The sequence below is a fragment of the Armigeres subalbatus genome, chromosome 3, assembly GCF_024139115.2.
Source record: "Armigeres subalbatus isolate Guangzhou_Male chromosome 3, GZ_Asu_2, whole genome shotgun sequence".
In the NCBI taxonomy this organism is placed as follows: domain Eukaryota; kingdom Metazoa; phylum Arthropoda; class Insecta; order Diptera; family Culicidae; genus Armigeres; species Armigeres subalbatus.
Genome location: NC_085141.1, coordinates 3,572,277 through 3,595,172, shown reverse-complemented (window position 1 = coordinate 3,595,172; position 22,896 = coordinate 3,572,277). Strand labels below are relative to the sequence as shown.

The 22,896-nt window shown below is 42.9% G+C and overlaps 2 protein-coding genes across 6 annotated transcripts in view; both read right to left on the bottom strand.

Moving 5' to 3' along the window:
• LOC134226414 (REST corepressor) overlaps positions 1 to 22,896 on the bottom strand; it is a 100,941-nt gene that overhangs the window by 16,538 nt on the left and 61,507 nt on the right. The window lies entirely within an intron of this gene.
• LOC134226413 (eukaryotic translation initiation factor 4 gamma 3) lies at positions 1,895 to 21,563 on the bottom strand. Of its 4 annotated transcripts, none has more exons than XM_062707175.1 (3): positions 20,577 to 21,563; positions 5,739 to 8,093; positions 1,895 to 5,645 (listed from the first exon to the last, which is right to left on the bottom strand). In XM_062707175.1, the coding sequence occupies exons 2-3, from the start codon at positions 7,996 to 7,998 to the stop codon at positions 2,071 to 2,073; spliced, it is 5,835 nt and encodes a 1,944-aa protein (XP_062563159.1). In that variant the 5' UTR covers positions 7,999 to 8,093; positions 20,577 to 21,563; the 3' UTR covers positions 1,895 to 2,070. The 4 variants fall into 4 exon arrangements, with proteins under 4 accessions (XP_062563159.1, XP_062563157.1, XP_062563158.1 ...); XM_062707173.1 differs by having other exon boundaries at positions 1,895 to 6,948; positions 7,021 to 8,093; XM_062707174.1 differs by having other exon boundaries at positions 1,895 to 7,521; positions 7,597 to 8,093.

Here is a 22,896-nt window from a genome sequence, read left to right as displayed (position 1 = left end):
TTGCAAACACGACAGAAATGGAAGGACGGTGTGAGAAATCGGATCATTGGTATTACTCCGCGACGAAAATGTTCCACCGCAGCTATGGAAAACAGGACGCATCATATCAACACACCCTGGCAAGGATGGCGTGGTCAGGGTCGTTACCGTAAAAACTGCTAGTGGTGAATATCGACGAGCGCTGGCGAAGGTCTGTATGCTTCCCAATGTTGAATCGGATGATCCAAGGGGGGTGTATGATTGAAAACTTTGAAATACAGTCCACATAACACTCATTATAACTTTGTTCTAGTTGCATTACCTGAAATTTAAACAAACTTTGTATTTTTTTAGTTGGAAATAAAACGCTTTATCGATAGGACGCGTTCGTGTTCTTTTAATTCCACAAGGAAGGAAATCGCAGTCCGAACCACGTGAAGAAGTTTTTTTCCCCGACACGCTGATTGGAATAAGGGCACAGCACGGTATGTTTTATACATTTTGTATCATTATTTCCGAAACATGAAAAAAAAATGGAGTGACTCACACTATTGCCAGACATATTATTTTTAAATGATAGTTATTTAAGGTATTACAAGAAAAAATAGTTCATAATGTTTATGATTTGATCGATAATTCAATTTCCCGATTGGTTTTATGATTTCTCGCATTTTTCCCGGTCGGGTCCAATTCCCGGTATTTCCCGCTTTTCCCGACTGGATGGAGACACCCTGAAATACGTTGTTGTGAGCGCCCAAACATAGACCTTTTTATACACAACAGCAAAACACACGCGACCGAAAATATTCTCACTCTTTGCCGATCATGTTTCTCTTGGTTCAATCACACGCACGTGTAAACGCTCTCGAGTGTGAATCAATGCACTTCTCTTTACTTGTAGAATCTCTACATTTTTCAAGACGAAGTGTGAGAAATGCCAGTGGCTCTAGAGTTATGCAGAAATTTATGTTCCATTTGTATATGAATCCCCCCCCCCCTTCTTGAGCGGAAAGAAGTCTCGAACCATCTTAAGAACCTTCCCCGGCCCCAAAAACCCCTGCCTACAAATTTTCAAGCCGATTAATTCAGTAGTTTCCGAGTCTTTAAGGGTCAAACAGACAGAAATTCAGCTACCCGGAGCTACCAAAGGTTTTTAGATTCAAGAAAATTCCCACAACACACGGCACAAGTAATTCTTCAAAACTAACCCACGAGGGAATTACAAGCAGAGGACATACCGTGACCTGCCCTAATTCCGCGCATCGCCTAATACCGTGGTTTTCATAAAAAAATCTGAACCTGGCTATCATGGACATCACATTATTTGGTGAAATGTTCAAACATAATATGTTTGAACATTTCATCAAATAATGTGATGTCCATGGTAGCCAGGTTCTGATTTTTGATAAAAACCACGGTATTAGGCGATGCGCGGTATTAGGGCAGGTCATGGTATAACAAAATATTGTTCCTAGCAAATTTTTCCACGTTTCTTCCCTATATATACGGAGTGAATTTTTTTTAAATTTATTTATTTGTGAGATTTTCAGTCTTTTGGCTGGTAAATCGATGTAAGATGAAATGTTTCCGAGTTTAATGTTTGTTTGATTGTGATATCACTTAGACCCTTTGCTTGTAACTCCCCACATGGAGGGTATTAGTTCCATTATACATAAGATGCTCCAATATCAATAAAATTCTCAAAATGGACGATTTCGGCTTGTTCTGTGTAATGTTTTATTGCTATCTCCGCTGAAAAAGTCGCAAAAATGAAAAAAAAAGTAATTTGCGCTCCAATTCTTTGTTTTCGATTGTTATTGATATGGGCGCATGTTATGAATTCAAGAAACAGTAACCCTACTTTTTCAAACCTACAATCATTCCGTCTCAAACACGCAAGAACAATCCATTCCCATTTTTTTGTGGTTCACCAGATACTTTATTTGATAATTTATAAATATATATGTAAATAAATGTTGTTCTTAACGTTAATTTTATTCATTATATTTTTATCAATTATCCATTAGTAGGTATAATAATGTTTTTTCCAGTAGTCAAATATTTACGCGTTAAAAAAAAACATGTCCAGAATTAATTATCGTCGTCGCTCGAATTCTCCATGAACATCGTCACGAACTGCGTAATTCCCTTCAAACACACTCCCTTGCCTTGCTCTTCCAGTGGATCCTTAGATTCAATCCAGAGGGTGAATCCCTCGTTTATCACATCATTATCGTACAGTGGCTCCAGTAAGGAGTGTAATAGGTTCTGCGGATGTTCCAGCTCCACAACTAGCCGCTGAATCGCGTACATCGCCTGCAGTTCCCGTTCCGGCTTGTTATCGAGGTATTTCTGAAGGATCGGGTGCCACCTCTGAATCTCTTGGATGTTCAGTTTCGTTTTGTTGTCTATACAGTGTTCTATCACGGCCTTGGTGAGGGTTCGGATGAACTCGTTGGAGGTGTCACGCTCAGGGCCAACATATCCGGCGATCCAGTTGTAGATCTCCATAAATTTGGCGTGCGTTTTCAGGAAATGTTTGATTTGCGTCCCGACGGTTTGCATGTCGAGGGCTTTGCTGCTGGAGTCGAGCAGATAGCCTAGTTTGGCATCAGTCAGGTATTTCTCCGCCGCCTCGGCACTGCCCATTTTGATAAAATCGGTCGGATTCAGAGATGACTCGTACCACAGCATAACGGTGGCATCCTTGCCGTAAAGAGCCTCGTACTGGAGCAGGAGTTCCTTCAACAAAGTAGCACCGTGTGCCGGCAGAATGCACTGGGCCACATTTCGTACATCGACCAGGTTAACGTGCCGTTGGTTCAGAGGCATCACATAGAACGAGGTTATGTACATATACAGCTGAGGTATATCGATGATTAGATCGTCGGCCAAATTGAAGATCTCCTCGAGGGCGTGCAAGTAGTCGGCCTTAGTGATGGCCTTCTTCTCGAACATCTGAATGATGACCCGGGCGACCAATTCACGAGTTTTGCCATCCCGTTCGATGTTGTCCATGAACAGTTGATTGATGGCAGCGTGATAGAAGTCAGGTTTGATGTTCAGTTCTTTCAGCACCTGGACACTTGCTTCGAAGTCCGATTGGTCCATTTCGATGTTAACGTATTTGGAGAACTTCTGTATGTTCGTTTCTGTTTCCTCATCGGGCGTTGGGAAGCTTCTTCGAGGCGGAACGTCCTTTGGTATAGCAAACTGCGGCAGCTGCTGCTGTTGATACAAATGGCCGGAGCCGGATTTTGTTAGCGCACTTCCGCTGTTTGATGTTATTTTTCCTGGCAGAGGAGCTGACGATTGTGGAGCGTGTCGTTGCTGTGACGATCGTCCCTGCATTGATGGAGGCTGCTGTTGAATTGGCATTTTGCCACGATCACGGTCGCGATCATGCAATTGACTGTTGCTTAGCTGGCCACTCATCGGTCGCATGCTGCCCGACGACGGTTCTCGCGATGAACGATTCATTCGGTCATCGTTTTGACTACTGCTGCTGCCGTACCGGTTGTAGCGTTCCCTTTCCATCGATCCTTTGTGGTAGCTTCCCGAATTCTTGTTATGACTACCGCTGCGGTCCCGATCACGATCTCGGTCCCGATCACGTTGATTTCGGTCCCGATCTCCACCACGATCTCTGCGGTCTCGATCCCGATCGCTATCGCGATCCAGCATACTGTTGCTGCCAGAGCCACTACCGCCCTGGTTGTCTTCGTTGTTGAGAGCAGCAAACATGTTGCTATTGTTCTTCCAACCCTGATAGTTCGCCGCCGATCCGAGCCGCGCCGTATCCAGGTTGCTGGGAATGTTGATCTTCTTAGGATCAATCTGCAATTGCTGCTGTCGATTGTTTCGATTATTCAAAATTTGCTGGAATCCATCGTCGTCAGTTTGCCGACCGCCCTTCATCGAACTTTGATTGCCGCCCCTTGCGTACGAACCTTGGCCGTAACCGCCGGATCCCATAGAACCGGACATCTTGGATCCACCCTGCATGTTACCTCGTCCACCCCGACCCATATCTCCACCACGGGGAAGATAGCTCATATTGATTTGAAGTTGCTCAGTCTCGGCTTCCTTCTGGATCTGGTTCATCGTCTTCGGATTGAGATCCTGTCGCCTTGGCTGCCATCCATTTCGGCGCAAATCGATCACATCTTGAATCATGAACCGTATCCTACTGCTAATTCGGTATTTCTCTTTGTATCGAACAATTTCGCCCATCTTTTCAAAGTATTGACCCAAGTCTTGACCATTCTCTTTCTCCATTTTTGCTCCGATGGTAGTTAGAAGCTTGCACAAGCACTCCAGTGTTTCTTCATCGTAATCTCTGCTATCCTTCTCGATTAACAGCTTGATGCAACTGTGCATAATACTGGCGGTAAGTTGTCCGTGCTTGAACAGTTCTCCGATAAATCGAACCGTTCCGACGGCTCTCCGCCGTACCTTCTGCTCTTCTTCTTCTAATTGTGCCTTCAGTTCTTCAAACTCTTCCTTGGCCAGATTTTTGTTCGCTTCTAGTTTGATGCGACTGTCGCGAATGGCACTGGTCTGATCGTTACGGCGTCGCTCGAACTCCGTCTGACACTGAGCCAGCAATCGGCTCTTGAAATTCGGCATTCGTTTCTCGCTATTAGCGGCTGCGATGTCTACTGCTAATGTTCCGATTTCCTTACACATCTTGGCGTAAGCTTCGGAGAAATTAGGCTCGGCAATGGCCTTTTCAAAGATCAACTTGATGCACCCATCCAACCGTTCGTCGGTGTCAATCACGAAGGACTTTACCTGCTGGACCAGCTTATCAAAATTGTCCGGAGTCAGTTTATTCAGTACGGAGCGGAACTTTTTGAAAAGTTCCTGCGTTTTTCGTTCGACATCGTCGAGGACCTCGTTCTGCTGTAGATGGCTCGGACGCCACGCATTTTCGCATTCATTTAGTTTTACTTCCTCATCCAGCTGAAGCCGAATGATCTTGGAACCGGTTTTGCTCATTCCCTGCTGGGATTGTTTGTTAGATTGCGCACCTGATTGGCCTTGGTTACCCTGCTGGGATGGTCGCTTCGGTGGATAGGGTTGGCGCATTTGGTTGCCGCCCGTGACCATGCGATCCTTAATGAAGGTCGGCATCAGAGACATTTCCACATAGTTGCTCTTGCCGTATTGGTTACCACCACCCATGGAATGGCCACCGCTGTGGTTGGACCTTTCCAAACAATTGGGCAGGTTCAGTGGCTTCTCCCGGGCCGGGGCGGTATTCTTTAGCTGCAACAGCTGGTCGCGCGAATATTTTTTCTTGCCTGTCGGATTGTCCGGGCTCCATTGACCCGGATCGTACTCAATGAGCGTGAGCGATCGGGATTTTTTGATCGGCGCCACTGGTGGTGCTGGCGCTTTGAGGGTATTCGTGGTCGGTGCCGGAGATAGTTCTTTTGTAATTGTGACAGGTGTGGGAAGTTGTTCCACGGGGGCCGGGGTGGATTCCTTTGATGGAACTATCGCAGTTTCCACCACGTTCTTGTTGTCGTCGAATTCAGGTTGGTGCTGCTGCTGGACGTTATTCTCTACATCCACCATCTTCGGCGGAGTGATTTGTCGGGAATCGAGCTGTTGTAGTTGTTTAACGTTTTCCATCGGCGACGATACGACGTTGTTGTTGTCTGTCGTAATAGTAGTAGTATTATCGGTATTTGTTGTAATCGTAGTACTGGTGCATTCCACATTATTATTAATATTATCATTATCTAACTTACTATCATGTTCCACTAAATTATTAATTAACGACGATGACGAAGACTGCTGGGTCTGCTGATGAGGTTCCTCCACTGAGACAACAGCAGACCGATCGATTTCGTCGATTGATTCTTGCTTCTGCTGTTCAACCACTACCGTTGTTATTGGAGCAGGAGCCTTGCTACTGCTTGAATCTTTGTTGCTACTCGGGATGCTGCTGCTGCTACTGCTAGTCTCACTAACAGACGGCACTTCCTCCGATCGTTTCTTATGCTGTTTGTTCTTCTTATTGTTAATGTTGTGAACCCCGACGGCTACCGTCGGTTGCTCCTCTACGCTAAGATTCTCCACGCCAGCCACTAGAGAGTCCACAGCTGATGCCGTTCGCTTGTTTGCCATCTGTTCCTCCGCCACTTCTAGTTTATTGAGCGAATCTGGGATCTCCTGCTGAGGTTCTGTTTGGACAGGTTGCTTCTGTTCCGGAGCGACTATCGGAAGAACCAATTCCGGTTGGATTACGACCGATTGAGGCAACTCTTCCATGCGTGATTGCTGCTGGTGATTGCTGGTGACGCTTGTCGGGCCAGTGTAGACAAACGGCTCCGCATCAGTCGACAGGGTTGACTCGGCAATGGATTTCTCCGAGAAAGTACGATATCGTTCCGGAGCGCCTCCGAAAGGAATGGACATGGAGTCGTTAATTGGGATTCCGGTTGGAGGTGGAGGATGATTGATATTAGCTGGAAGAGGGTGTGGATGATGGAGGGGATGTGGTGGAGGATGCTGCACTTGGTGTTGCTGCAGCTGTGGATGAGATTGTTGTACCGGGGGAGGAGGCTGTTGAATGATCACCTGCTGCTGTTGTTCACTGACCGGCTTTTTCTTCTTCTGATAGGGTTTAATTTCGACTGACGGTGCATTAGCATTAGCCGAGACGACCGGTGTTCCGCTAGCAGTGGTCATTTCTGCTGCTGATGGAACTGGAACCACCGAGTGGTGTGTCGGCGGAGGAAGATGTGGCGGAGGGTTGATGGTCTTTAGTGGGCCGCCAGGGCCAGTGTAGACGAGCTCGTGCGACTGCTGACCGGCTGGCGATCTCCCCATGTCGTACAATTGCGCTTGTACAGGATGAACGTGCGTCGATGGTGGAGGATGATTTGGAGGTGGATGATGCATATGGGGTGGCGCTTGATGATGCAGCAACATGCCGCCTGGTAATTCCGGTGTTCCCTGGTGAGGATGAGGCGGATAATTATCATATTCAGAATCTACGGCTGATGGATTTAGTGGAACTTGGGGTACATTTGAAGGAATAGTGCTATAGTTTGCCGGTGGCGGCGCTGAACTTCCGGTCCCAGCTGGTCCGGATGGTAGTGGCGGTGGTGGTCCACTTGTAGATGCTACCGTTGTGGACGGCGCGGATGACGTCGGGGGTGGCGAATCATTAAACATCTTTTTCAATATGTCTTCCTGCGTGTCTGGATGGATGATTGGAATAGCTCGGGAACCAGGTTGTCTCTTCTTGATAGTGGTCGTCGGAGCTGCCTGCTGGGCTGCCATATGAGGAGCGAGCTGCATTTGTGACATCATCGTATGTTGAGGCTGCGGTGCCCCGACATTGACTTGAGCGGGATTCTGCTGATGTTGGTCCATCGGCGCTTGGCCGGGAGCACCGGGCACACCGGGTTGAGGCGTGTGCTGAGCCGGTGGCGGATGCATTTGTTGCATCACGAGAAGATCATGCGATACGGTCATCGGCGATGATTGATTCGGTTGCCCCGGTGGCATCTGAACCTGCGGCATCTGCGGAATAGTCGTTAGCGGATTAAGCTGATTAGTGCTTCCGTTCGAAGGAGCTCCGGAATAGTTGTTATTTACATTAACGAGATTGTTTTCGCCGCCCGGATTACGCCGGTTCTGCTGATGTTGACTGGGAATGATGTTAGGCTGGACATAGTAATGTGGCTGATAGGGCATTCCCGGCATTGAGCCATAGCTCGGCCATTGGCTTAACCGCGGATTGTAGGTCACTGGGAATACGGTCGCCGGTATGAATGCCGTGCTGTGGTACGCTTGGACCATGGCACGCGTCGGGCGCGTATTCTGGTTCGCACCAGCGTTTCTGAACATATTCGGCTGCTGGTACGGTTGATTCATCAACGGAGGTTGGGACTGCATCTTCTGCATTTCTGACTGCTGCTGTGAAGAAGTCGGTGTCCCCGACGTAAGTCCCCGCATTACGGACGGACCCGGCTGCAATGGCCCTCCTCCACTCTGCATTTTTTACGACGGTCTCGGGATATTTGACGTCACACCAAAAGAAGCATTATTCGCTGCCGTTGCCGTTTGTTTGTTTAACACGCTGTCGTCGGTCCCTAGAATAAGAGCAAGATGGGATTTAGCGGATCCGATTTTTAGGGCTTCATATGATAACCGAGATTGCCATTCGGGACCGTGGGAAGCAAAAACGCAGTTACCGTCGATTGTTCAGTCTGCTTTCAATGGCCATGGAGGTGAAAATTAAAGCTAGACCCAGTATATGATCATTATGGCAAGGATTAATGACACAGTTTTAAACAAAGCATCCAATAAAGCTGTATTCTAATAATTATAGCATAGGGGGAAGCCCATATGACATAATGCCATTTGGCATAACGAGTTAAATGTCTAAGGGCCATTTGGCATAACGTGATGGGTATCTCGAGACCAGTTGGCATAATGCCCATAACAAATGTACGAGAAAAAAAAATACAATACCAAATAGCATGTAACGGGGTGTAAAGATAATCCAAAAAAGCTTTCTGAATATGATTTATTTAATTTCAAATTGATTAATGAATATTTTTCGGTTTGCATATCCGGACCTTTTCAACTGTGAATCCCACCACAGTATAAACAAGGTTAACATTAATTTATTTGACCCGGAACGGGCGAACAAGCAATAAAATTTGAATTAGTGTAGCGTATGATTTCACCTGCCGAATCACTCCGAGTTCGGAAGTTCAATACATTTCATCGTCAAGTAACATAATTTTCATGGTCATAGATGTAAATATTGCAAATTATTTCGAATCAAATTTTCAGATTCAATCGAAACAAACAAAACACAAAATGTTTGTATTTGCACAATGCAGGGCTGGTATCGATGAATGTCGTTCTAAATAGTGACGTTAGTGACCAACGATGACGAAAACAGTGATCAAATAGTGACTTTTGTATGAAATTTTGAGTTGCATTAGGATTGTTGTGGTATAATTCGTAGATTGCGATCTAGTATTTTATTCAAGGATGTTAACGATCATTCAGTAATTTGCGTTCGATCATTTAGTAGTTTGTCAATAACACATTACAGAAACGAATTTCAAAATATTTTGTATGGTGGACTTCTAGTGCGAAGGTTTTTCTACAATTTTGCCTAATGGTTCGTTATTAAAATTCAACTAATAACGGAGTTAGAGCACTAGTTGCAGTAACTTAAACTAAATGATTGGACTTTTGTTATCATTTAGTCTAAGTGACTGAAACTATAGCTATAACTACGTTACTAGTGGAATTCAAACAACGAACCATCGACATAGTTGTATAAAAACCTTCGCACTAGAAGTCCACCATACAACATATTTTGAAATTCAGCTTCTGGAATGTGTTATTGACAAAATACTAAATGATCGAACGCAAATTACTGAATGATCGTTAACATCCTTGATTTTATTTATTAAATCCTCATCTAGAATGCTATCACAAATCAAGAGAAGGCAATAACTAGGAATGCGACCATGGTACCTCATATTAAGTAACACACCAAGAGAAGGTTTCTATCCAGCGTCACGACAACGGGTATTGAGTAACAAGTTGTGTCATAAAATTATGTTGATAATTATAACATTTGTTGTTTAATATGAGCTCAAAGTTTTCTGTATAACAGCCAAATAATGATGTAAAATTATCTAATCGATTCCTAGACGGTGAACTATTTGAACTCACAAAGCTTATAAATCTTTGGTAGGACCATTTGTATGAAAAATATTGCGTAGAAGAAATAAAAAAAAAACTGATTGTAGCTTTTCGTCATTGGGCTTCAACTCTATAGACAATGCAAATTGAATGGTCATTCCAATAGTTGGTAGTCGATTTAAATCAAGTTTGCGATTCTTTAGTCATGACAATTAGGCTTCTCAGAAGGCACCAGTGAAGGGTGTAATTCAACAAAATTAGCCAAAATTTGTCTGTGATAGCTATCGCACCAGGGATCAGCAATGTTGCATTTTGAGTAGTTACGCGAACACTACGACAACGACAAGGTTGAAATTGATTACCGATTGTTGGAACGATTGGTTAAGGGAACATCCTTAAATAACGTATCGCTTAGAAGGGAGAGGGTGGTTTGGCTGAAGTTTGACGATCCATACAGATCTTCCAGATGCTTCATACAAAAAGTGTGACATGGGGTAGAGCAGGGTATAAAATGCTATTTTTTGCATTACGTAATCAATGGATCTTTCCTAAGGTGTGGTTTTCGTTCAGTGAAATCTTGTTGCTTTTAGCTATGTGGGTTCTCTTTTCGCCAGTGTTTGGAGGGGAGGCGCTGTAGCCAGTCTAATGAAAGGTTTAGTTTCTCATACTAGTTTTCATACAAACTTGAACCGACTTGTGCTCAATTAGTTTTTGTTCAAGTAGGCTTTTGGAGGACACTCGGAGCATGGGATGGAATCGAGTGAGCGTGGTGGAGCTGGGTCGTTTTTTGAACCACCCTACTGATATTCTTTGTTTTTTATAAATACGACACCAATACTACTACAGTATATGACAGTTTTCATTGTACCAATACTTCCAAAGCTTTGTTTTGGAACTCAACCCATCTTCACCTGAAATCTAATTAATTTTTTATTTTATTTTAGATTTTAAAAATCCGACCAATTCATTTACCTCCTCACTAGTTTATTGGGTATCTATTCTCAATTGTTAATAACAGAATATTTTTATAAAAATATGATATTACTGAAATAATTTCAATCAGAAAGTTTTGAATTTAGGGGGTGTTCGAGCCCAAGCAGGGTGGGTCAAACTCACAGTGGACTGTACGGAAATGTCTACAGGGGAACAGTTCACTACGGAGGCAATTTGCAAAGCTATTGCTGGGGACAAAGTTCTTCTCTTCGGTAGGGCTTCAAAACACAATAAAAACTGACAAATCCACTAAAAACTATTTATTGTTAATCTGCCAAATACAATTTAAAAACGGCTTGCTGCTGTGCCACTTGGACGCGATAGAACTTGGTAACGTGGTGGTCGTAGTGAAAGTCAAATGCGAACTGAACTTCACGCTACCGCTGCTGCCGGTTCAACTCAGGGCGCAACAGACGTACGTTGTCAGAGCTACGGTAACAAAAGAGATGAACAGATCGCGTGGCACTCGTTGGTTGGTGAATCATGTAATGCTGTTTCGCTCGCTTCCGTCGGGTGACGGAACATACTCCCCCGGTTGAGGACACTCAACATTCGTAGCGAATTCGGAAGTAACCGCATTGTCTTCGATAGGTAAAACGGAAATCTTGTTGATGGGACGACGAAAGGTAGTTCCTCCGGAACGCACGTCGACAACTCGGACCAGGTCATCATCAGCGGGATAGACCGCTGTAATGCGGCCCATTTTTCAATTAAGAGGAGGTTGGTTCCGGTCATTGAGAAGGACACCCATACCCTCCTTGATGTTCGGTTGAGTGCGAAGATTTTTCTTCCTGGGTTGCAAAGTGTTGAGGTATTCCCGACTCCAAGAACACCAGAAATGTTCCCGCATGAGCTGGAGATGTTGCCATCGCGTTAAAAGGTTGAATGCGACGTCTTCCAGAGAAGGTTTGTCTATAGCAGTGAGCGGTCGTCCTATAAGATAGTGAGCCGGTGTGATCACCAGCGGGTCTGAAGGATCGTTTGAGATGGCAAATAGGGGTCGCGAGTTCAGCACAGCTTCAATATCAATCAAAACGGTAGTTAGCTCCTCGAACGTCAACCTTACGTTGCCAACAATGCGCTTGAGGTGAGTCTTCGCAGATTTAACTGCGGCCTCCCAGAGGCCGCCGAATTCTGGTGCGTCTGCCGGAATAAAACGCCATTCGATGCCACGGTTGTGGCAGAAGCCTTGAATGTCCTCTACAGTTTGTTGGTTGCGAAATTGTTGAAACAGTTGGTTCAGTTCGTGGTGTGCACCTCGGAAATTTGTTGCGTTATCCGAGTGCAACTGCTGAACCATTCCTCGTCGGCCAATGAAACGCTTCAGAGACGCCAGAAAGGCATCGGTACTCAAGTCGGATACAGCTTCCAAGTGGACGGCCTTGGTTGTCATGCACACATAAACGGCTGCGTATGCTTTGATCAAGGCTGGTCGACGCACCCCTTGTCCACGCCGGTAACTGCAAACGCAGGCGAGGGTACGACTCTTGCAGCGGGTAGGTTACCCATCAACTGGCTGGTACTGGTCGGATTGACTCGAAAACATTTTACGCACTTTCGAGTAACCATTCGAATAGTAGATCGTGCGTTCAAAAGCCAGTATCGTTGTCGCATGGCATTCATGAGTCCATTTTGCCCGACGTGCAGCTGCTCGACATGTATTTGCCGAATCAAAAGGCGTATCACCGGATCCTTGTCCGGTAAGATGATCGGATGACGGTTTTCAAAGGGTAATAAGGAGCGATCTAGACGTCCCCCTACACGCAATAGGCCATTGGAGTAAACCGGACGCAGATTGGCGAGTTTCTTGCACGGCTCGTTGGAAACCACACGTTTGATCTCGTCTGCAAAATGAACGTGTTGAATCACGTAGTATGATAACGTCAATAGAACGACGTAACTCATCGACGGTCAAATATTTATTGGCCTCGCGCCGCGACGGATGTTTCCGACAGTTGGAAACAAATCGCAGCACATAACCCATGATGCGTTGAATTGTCCGGAAATTGCTGCAATTGTTAAAGAACGGAAACGGTTCATTGTTTATCGCCGGGCTGGAAATAACACCTTTGATCTCAGGTAACTGATCATCCGGAATGTGCTCGGCAGCGTCGATTTCGTAGACTACTCTTTGGAGATATTCAGGGCCATTCCACCATAAGCTTTTGTTTCTCAGGGTTTCTGGAAGCTGGTCTCGGGAGACGATGACAGCAGGGTTTTGTAGGGATCGGACATATTCCCATCGGCAGTCACTAGTGTTCTCTTGGATTACAGCGATCCGATTCCGCACGAATAACTGTAGCTGGTTGAGCGGTTTTCTTATCCAGGCCAGAACAATTGTACTGTCACACCACAGTACAACTTCTTGGTATGCCATATTCAGGGCTGGCAATACCTTTCTTAACAATCGAGTCAGCAACAACGCGGCGCATAACTCCTTCCGTGGAATAGACAAGTCATGTAGAGGCGCTAACTTGGATTTGCTTGTGAGGAGCCGCAGCTTCGCCGAACCATCGGCAAACAGGCTACGCAAATAAATACATGCGCCGTACGCCACGGCGGATGCATCGGAGAAGCCATGTATATCGTAAGAGATCACTTCGTCGAATGTTACGCATCTTGGGATGGCAATGTGATGCAGATGAGACAATGATGTTTTTAGTTCCATCCATTCTTGCGTAGTCACTTCGTCCACTGGATCGTCCCAGCCGATTTTGAGCTGCCACAATCGCTGGGCCAGAAGCTTTGCTAATACAATAACTCGCGACACTAGCCCAAGAGGGTCGAAGAACTTGGTAATCTTCGAATATATCATCCTTTTGGTTACTCGTTGGTTAACCACTTCCATCGGAGTCGAATGCTTTACTATGGATAGCGTGTCAGCACTCGGGTTCCACAGCAATCCCAGCACCTTTATGGTTTCATTCACTTCCTTTTCTTCCAGGGGCATCGTCTTCTCACGTTCTTCTTCGGGGATGTGTTCGAGAAATTCAGATAAATTCAAACACCATTTGTGAATGGGGAAACCCCCACGCTCGAGTAGTTGCTTCAATTGTTGCTGGGCTTCAATGGCGTCTGCCACCGAATTAGCGCCGGACAGTACATCGTCCATATACGTTTCTTCCTTCACTATTCGGGAGGCGATTGGGAAAGCATCGCCGTCTTCTTCCACCAATTGTACCAAGCACCGTGTGGACAAAAATGGGGCCGATGCTGTACCGTAGGTTACGGTACATAGTTCCAGGATCCACAATGAACCTGCCGCTTTCATCTCGTCGGTACGTAGATAGGAAGTGAGCTCCACACTCGAGTTCTTCAGTTGAAAGCTTGGGGACGTCTGGCACCTCCTCGATTTGCCAAAACTGTTGCATCGATTTTTCGATGATCGTTGGATGGAAACGTTGACTATTTGTGGTTCAATTAGTACACCAGATACGATCCACCCGAAATGAGTATCTCGCAATATCGGAAGGTTGTCCGCAAGACTCAGCTGACTCGGTTTCAAAATGTCGAAAAACAACTCAGCGCCGATCAACAAATCTACCTTATCTGGTGTATGGAATTCGGGATCGGCCAAAACAACTCCTTCGGGCAGGTCCCAATGGGCGACGTTTATCTTGGATGATGGAATCGTGCCTGTCACCTTCGGTGTGACCAGACACTCAAGATGTGAGAAGTGAGAAGAGAGAAGTTTAAAGGGAGAAGAAGGAAGAAGCTGGAAGGAAAAGAGAAAAAAGAAAAAGGAAGAAGAAAGAAGTGAGAAGGAGCAATCTGAGCAATGCAGCAAATAAGAAAGTGTGGATCTATTGCATCCACAGCTTCTTATTTACCACATTGTTCAGAATGCTCAGAGCAGTGGAGGAACGTCAAATTTGAAACTATCCATAGGCTAGTTCGCGGCCGTTATCGCCCGCGAAAAACTGGATAAGTATTTATCAACATTTTTGAAACATTTCCTTTGCTTTGCACGCATAAAAAAAGCGTTCTCGAATTCGTGAACCGTGAATTCGTGAAAAATACACCGTGATTTAATTCATGGATTCGGTAACACCAGTCACGTTTTCCATAACGTTTCAGAAAACGTGACTGTTGTTCCCGAAACCGAGGCTGTTGTTCCCGAAAATATGAACGCTTTTTATGCGTGTGCTTTTATAAACTGATGGACCTTCAAGAAGGTTCACTGTTAAAAAAGTTTATAAAGAACATAAAGAACTTTAATGTATGCTATTTTGAATATAAAGTATTCAAATAGGAATTCAAAGTACGCATTATGCAGAAACATAGGAAAAATGTGTAAAACTTATGCCTTTTATGCATCAAATTTTACTCCTTTTGTGGGTAGTCCCATTCTCCCGCAAAAATGCACAAACATTCACAGCATACTTTCAGTTTTGCGTGTTTGCCATCGAAACGGTAGACCAGCATAAGTGATTAAAAATAGTCGTGCAGGAAAATTTTACCTCCCTTACTCGATATATTCAATATCGAATAAGAACGAGCCCGCATTGAGCAAAAGAACACTTATAATAACTTACTTGATTTTTTTTTAATCTATGTTGCCAGGGTCCCCAGTTATCCTTGTAGGATAACCAATCCGCAGATGCCAAGTTCAATTCTCGATCTAAGATGCTTTCGATTGGGAAATGTGTTCAACTCTCTGGGCATAGTATATCCTTTGTGCTCACCATACAAGACACATAGTTAAGCATTTGATCGGCATAGAAAAGCTTTCAATTGATTTACTGTGGATATACTAATAGAATTGTTAAAAAGTAGGTCAAGTTCCAGTTGTCATGTAAAACCATTGGAGAAAAGAAAATAGCCAGAGTCCATTGGGCCCCAAATCATCGAATGACCTAATTCCACGTAAGATCATGCTTCCGGAACAATTTCATGAATTTTTATACCCATATTGCCAGAGTTTCTTCAGAATGAGTTTGTAGCCACTTTAGGTCCCACGGGAAGGTGTTCCAGGATGACCAGTGCGTTGTCAAACCGGTGTTGAAGTTAATCTAGAATTAAAAAACACACCTTAATAAAGCTTAAAAAATGCGTTGTCCACCCATCCTATGGCCCAATTTCTTATTAGATTACGCTTCTGAAACAATTTCATGAATTTTGATACCCACATTGCCAGGGTTTCTTCAAAATAAGTTTGACCTGTTAACCGGGAACCTGTTAACCCTTTCCTTCCCATGGTAGCTGTAGTGTACCGTTATACGCATAACTGTCCCATGTGCATAGGAAATACCAGCAAACATGGGAAAAATATGCGTATGACGGCAGTGTAGAGCTCCATCAAATGTTGCACCTTCCAACAACAAAAAGCAGTATTTGGCACAACTTTTTGGTTTCATTAGACTGCAAATATAATCAATTTTGAGTAAAAATAGTAAAACTAAGTAACTAAGATTTACAATCAAAAACTTTTTTTTCGTATTCCACTAATTTGAGCTATGCCAAATAACTTTTGCTCTAGCATTTTTTTCCATAGATGATTCCTTCCTATTGAAATCTTTGAAAAAAGTCGTGGGAAAGAGAGGGTTAAACAGCTCCCGGATTAAATCATAAGATGGTCCTGTAACGTAGTTAAGTTAGGGGACCATGGGGCATTATGAACACCCGGGCAGATTGGACACCCTCAATATTCTTGTTAATTCAATCATTTTTCTACTTTCAATGCAGCGAACTCTATAATTCTTTCATAAAAATATAATTTATAGCGTAGAAGTCATTGTTTTATCATCTTAGCGAAAAAAATGTGAAATAAGCTTTACTTTACCATAGAAGATGACTTCTCAATTATTGGTCGCGCCATAGCAAAATTCTGTTATTTACAGTGCTCTGGCATGCATTTGTGACAAATTTCCTTGATTTTTACAAAATTTCCAACAGTTTTTAAATATGTTCACCTGTTGGGGCAAACTGAACACTGTATATGGGGGTAGAACTGACACCTTAAAAATTAAAAACATAACCTCAAACTCATCGAACTAGGCTTTCATATCGTGTTATTTTCGTGTTATCATGGTGCGGAATTATTAATCGCTATAAAAGTTCCAGTTCATGACATATATGCCTATATATACCATAGAAGCATGTATATACTATAGAAGTCGCTGAAAGTGCAACAAAAAAGGAAGTGTTTTGTATAGATTTGGCAATCTCGTTGGCAAGTTGATCGGTACTACCCATTGGAAGGAATGGCGATGCCAGTAGGGTGGATAAGATCATGCATAGATTATGCAATGCTTAGAGGAGAGACGATTGGGAAGGGGTCTTGCGTGAGAATCCATATAAAAAAATCATATGTTTCATACAAAAAGTTCGACATACATGTATGAGACCGGCTGAAAGTGGCAAATTTTTGCGTAACGTTATCAATCTTCTTCTATTCACCATGGAAATAGAATATAAAACGACCATATATGACCTCGCTTAAGAATAGGGAAATAGATTTTCGGATGTTGATGATCCAAACACAATTTTAAGTGTCTCATACAAAAACACGACAGGAAGATGAACAATTGGGTAATATTTTTGTTGGATGATCCATAAAATAGGCTACGATGGAATATAATCACGAGTAAGATAATTTTCCTCATATTTCATAAGGGTGTCCATACTGCCCCATGGGGGTGTCCAATCTGCCCCGCTACCTTCCCGAGAGTAGTGAAAAATGAACTATTACAAAATCGTCCTATTTGATTTAAATTGCCTTATTTTCAATACGATTCAAAACAGAACTGGTAGTTAACGAGTAATAGTATCATGTATTTTCTAAAAATCCGAATTATATTGAATTTAAATCACCTAATATTGATTAAAACCTTAGGGTGTCCATATTGCCCCTTGTTATCCTATATTCTTTTAATTTCCAACGAAGTTCATTAGTCATGACGCAAGAAATCTTTATTTGGTTGACTATATATCTTCAATTTATATCAACTTTGGGACTTGGCCCAGTAAATCCGGAATTCCGGTAACCAAGTAATTTGAATCGGTGTTATGTAACATGTATCGAATAGCGGGTAAGTTCCTAAATCCGTAGCAACCAAAATCGGTCATAAACTGACAATGTTATCCGTGGGTACCCGGGTACCCTGTCGGTAACAGTCCAGTCGAATATAAAATCACCAATTGGATGGGGCTCTTCGGGACTTCGGATTGCAGCGGTCGAAGGTAGATGCTTGTCTGTATTTTAAAATCGAAGAGAACGAGATGCTTTTCGTAACTGTATACGTGGACGATTTTCTCGTAATTTTTTTTTCAATTGAAAACTGAAACAGGCGTTGAAGAAGTTTCTGTGCAGCAGATTCCAAATGAAAGACCTTGGTGAAGCGAAACATTGTTTGGGGTTGCGCATCTGCAGAGATCCAGTCAAAGGTGAATTGTCTTTAGATCAAGAAAAATACATCGAAGCGAAATGGTAAAAAAATTCCAAATGTCGAACTGCTATGTTGTATCAACACCAGTTGAGCCAAGTCTTCCTTTTAGCAAATCAATGTGTTCACAAAAAAAATGTGAAGAAGACGAAATGAAGGATGTACCATACAAAGAAGCTATTGAAAGCTTAACCTTCTTATCTCAAGTTACAAGTCCTTACATCATCTTCTTCTTCTTCTTATTGGCATTACATCCCCACACTGGGACAGAGTTACCTCGCAGCTTAGTGTTCATTAAGCACTTTATGGGAGGTTTCTAAGCCAGGTTACCATTTTTGCATTCGTATATCATGAGGCTAGCACGATGATACTTTTTTGCCCAGGGAAGTCGAGACAATTTTCAATCCGAAAATTGCGTAGATCGGAACCGGGAATTGAACCCAGCCAGCCTCAGCATGGTCTTGCTTTGTAGCCGCGCGTCTTACCACACGGCTAAGGAGGGCCCCAAGTCCTGGCATCAGCTACTCCGTAAATACAGTGAGCCAATACAGCAGCAATCCAGAAAGAAAACATTGAGAAGCGGTTAAAAGAATCTTACGGTATTTACGAAGTACCACTAGAAATCGTTTGTGTTACACGAAGAACGGAAATCCTGAATTAGTTCATAGTTGCCTACACAGATGCAAATTGGGGAAGAGACGTTGGCACAAGGAAATCGACGACAGGCTATGTTTTCACGATGCAAGGAGGTGCAATTTCTTGGAACGTAAAACGTCAACCGACGGTTACGTTATCGTCATGCGAGGCCAAATACATGGCGATGTCCCAGACCATCAAGAGGTGTTACGGTGGGAAGGCATGCAGCAGTAAATTTTCGGAAAGCAAGAACTTAATATCATGTGCGACAATCACTCTGCGATATGTGTTACTAAGAACGGATCGTATCACCCACAAACAAAGCATAATGATGTACGATACCATTTCGTGCACGATTATTTGGACAAAGGTTCAATCAAATTACAATAGTATGTATATCAATACCAAACAAGTAGCTGATTCACTAAGCCTTTAGCTCAACCAAACATGGAGATTATGAGGCAACAAACAGGCATCGCGGATTAAAAAGGAATGTTGGCATCGTAGTAATCCGTGATGATTTTGTAGTTACTATGAATCTGTTATTTAAAAAATATGTCATTCCATTATAGTTTAAGCCTAAGACGTACTTTTTTGATTTCCGGGCCGGTCTAGGAAATTTTCCAGTTGGACTTATTTCGACTTCTCTGGGCATAAAAATATCATCGTGTTAGCCTCATGATATACGAATGTGAAAATAATAAATGGTCATAGAAACCACGCAGTTAAAAATTGTAGAAGTGCTGAATGAACACTAAGTTTCAAGACCCCAATGTACCAGTGGGAGATGTAATGCTAGGATGATGACAGTAAGAAAAAGAACCCAAATGGCAATACTAAATATTTACAAACATTGGATGAAATCAAACATAATTTCCAATAAAACCCGTTCCGTTAGTAATCGCAATTCCAAAGAAATAGCTTGAAATATTTAGTTGCTTCTTCTCAATTCTTATCCTTCCGGGTAATTTAAGTTCGATTTGATTATTGGAAAACTGCATTAGAATCACCAACTCCAGATTCAGGACGTCCCATAACAACTGAGGAAACGTTTAATGAATTCTAAGTTGCGGACTTATAATTAGGAACTTCCGCAAGTTCCTCGAGTTGTCATATATGCATTCATGCCGATACCATGAGGTTAGCGCGGCATAAACTCATTAAATTGCAAAGGGAACGGGAATCTAACCCCGAAATCGCCCTTGGTTTTGCTTTGTATCCGTGAGCTTTACCACTTCAGTTGAATACCATCACTGGAGGTTTTCACTGAATTTGTCGCCCAAAAACGCAAGTAAAATAGTATTTATAGTGTCCTAAATTGCTACATCTGTCAATTATATAGGAGAAAAAGCAGAAACTCAATTGACCTTGTCATTACTTATTACCTATCTTGTAAATAGAATGAAACATCCGGAAACAATTCAAATTATAATTTTTGAACGCAACTAAAATGGTAGCCTGTCGAAATGATACTCGCAGTGCCATCAAAACAACAATATTTCCTACCTCCGATCGGTAGAATTATTCTACCATAAATGCAAACAAGTGTATTTTCAAAGATTAATGGACTCTGCTCCCATACAGCGGAATGCACAATTAAAACAAAGGGATCAAATTATCAAGACTATCTCGCGACGTGAGGGGCTCAAATTATGATTAGATTAGAAACTCTTTCGATCCCAATTACTATTATTATTATTATTTCCACCTCGCAGCCATTGCCATTTGCTGAAAATCCCCTCCAATCCTACCTGAATCCGACAAAATCGCATCGAATACGTGGTACACCCAAATTGCTAACCAAGGCCAAAGAAACATCGACGCGGAACGTCAACCCACGGTCCCTCGGAAGAACGGCAATCCCAATTCCAGAATAGAAGTGGTACTTACCATGTCTACATCGCGAATTGAATCATCAATTACAGGAAATTCAGTTCCAATTTGTACACGCACCACATCTATCAGTGTGCTGCACTTTGTCTGATTTGACACTCTGCTGGTTTCGTTGAAACGGCGATGATGGTGCTGCTGCTGCTGATGATGATGATGGTCGTCGTCGTCGTCAGTCGCCACTCGCCAGGAGAAAATCAAAACTTCAGCCAGCAGCAGAAAAATATAGGTTATAAGCAGCTCAAAAAATGTCACACAGCTCACGAGCAGCCAGACGTCGTCGTGGACACTTTTCCCTACTCCGTTCGATTCGATTCTTCCGCTGCACTGTATCGAACGTCCTGCGGTCGCAGAACGGATTTTCAACACCAGGAAATGGCAATTCACGCTTGTTTTCGCGATATTTCGGTCCGAATTTATCACTTCTTTCGCTTCACGACAAAACTACTCATCGCGGAATAAAGAGGAAAAAATTTAGGCCGTGGAACAAACTTTGACAGATGTGACGTCATTCATCTATCGATTTGGTTACGTAAAATAACGGTTGTCTTTCTGAAAGGGCCACGCGCGCTAAACGTTACCGAAATTCAAAAAACGGCTATCCGCCATCACTTTCTAAAGTCGAAATTCACTCACGGGAAGCTAATGTTCAGCCAACACTCGATTTGCAACAAAAACTTATCACTGACAACGCCTTTTCAAAGCAGAATTTGACCGAATACATGCGCTAATCACGACTGAAACCATTTGTTTACATTGGTTACGCCCCTTCGAATACTACCGCCGATTGTCAGGACTGACTTTCGTGCCCTCCAACTGACCTTTCGTTAAGTGGCGGCGATCCCCCGTGTGAGCACTTTCGTTGAATCGCGTTGCTGATAGTGAGAACGGTATGCAGTATGGGTAAATATATTTATTTATTGCAAGCCGTTTCAAAGTACGGCGACGAGCTCCTTTTACACTGAGCGATGGTTTTGTTTTGTTGGACTGTTTCTCGTTTCATCTCAGCTCCGCACACATTTTCTATGGGTAGATATTTTTGTTTCATACAGAAGTTTCTACCGATGAGGCTTCTACCTCTAATCGTACCAGAAAATCTACCTTTCATATAGGTAGGTAAAATCTACCCCTATTTGAATATTAGGTAAACTTAAGTGATATTTTTTATCATTGTAGGCCCATCTCAATAAATTTTCGATTACCGCATTATCAATATCGTATATACGTTGAATTTCAAATTGAACACGAGTTTTCGAAATCTATAAACGATATTTAAATAGACCGTTGAAGGAAGAGATGGTTCTGCTGCCGACGTAGAATTTGTTCCAATTGGATTTTTCAGAGGTAATGAATTTATTCAATATCTTAAATATATTATTTATAGCCTTTTCTGATTACGTCACCATATGAAATTTTATAATAATTTTATTATAATTAACGTGTTAAATTGAAGAAAGAAAATTGAATGTATGGGAGTTGGCATCAAGTTATTCTTTATTATATTTATAAATGGCGTAATCTGAATAGGCTATATAGCTACGATAATTTATTATCCTAATAAACGGCGTATTAATCTGAATTTGCTACTCGACTACTTGATAAAGTGTATGTCCTTATGTCGAAATATTTTCACTGAAAAAGGCAGAGTTTCTGATAAAAAAGTTACGCAAAGAGGATCTGCTCAAAAGATATTTTAGGTCTGTCTCATTTGGAGAATTAAACTTAAAAGTGACATTTCAATAATTATCGAATAACCCTGCTCGCAGAGCTGTAACGGTCATATTGAAAGCACAGAACAGGCACGAGTGTGAGCTCCCTCGGATGATTCTGTCTCTACGAAGACTATGGAAGGTTGGCTTCGTGCAATGATGCAATGGCCATTTTGATAGATTTTACTCTAGGAGTGGATGCCGATAAATGAGACTCGTGACTCATGCAAAAACGAGTAGGAATGGATTGATACACGTTTACGAGGATGATTATGTGCGATGTGGAATGCGTCTCAATCAGAATAACAGTAATAGGAATCCTTTAGTATTATAAGACCTGCGAGGCGGAAATGACCCAGTAAGGGATGTAATGCCAATAACGAAGTAGAAATTACAGTTGATTGAAAAGGTGCTGGTCATAGCGAGGTCATAGTGATGCTTATCTATAAAATGCTTCGTGCAATTAGGAAATGCCTAAGAGGTATTGTTTTGTGCAACATGGAAATTATTCGTGTAACTTGGAGATTCTACGTGCAATGATGAAACGCTTCGTGCAAAGTGGAAATGCTTCGTGACGTGTGGTGCTTTATGGAATATAGGAATGCATGGCG

What these genes read in the sequence shown, in the direction of transcription:
- LOC134226413 (XM_062707172.1), bottom strand. Translation starts at nt 7,998, where the DNA reads ATGCAGAGTGGAGGAGGGCCATTGCAGCCGGGTCCGTCCGTAATGCGG.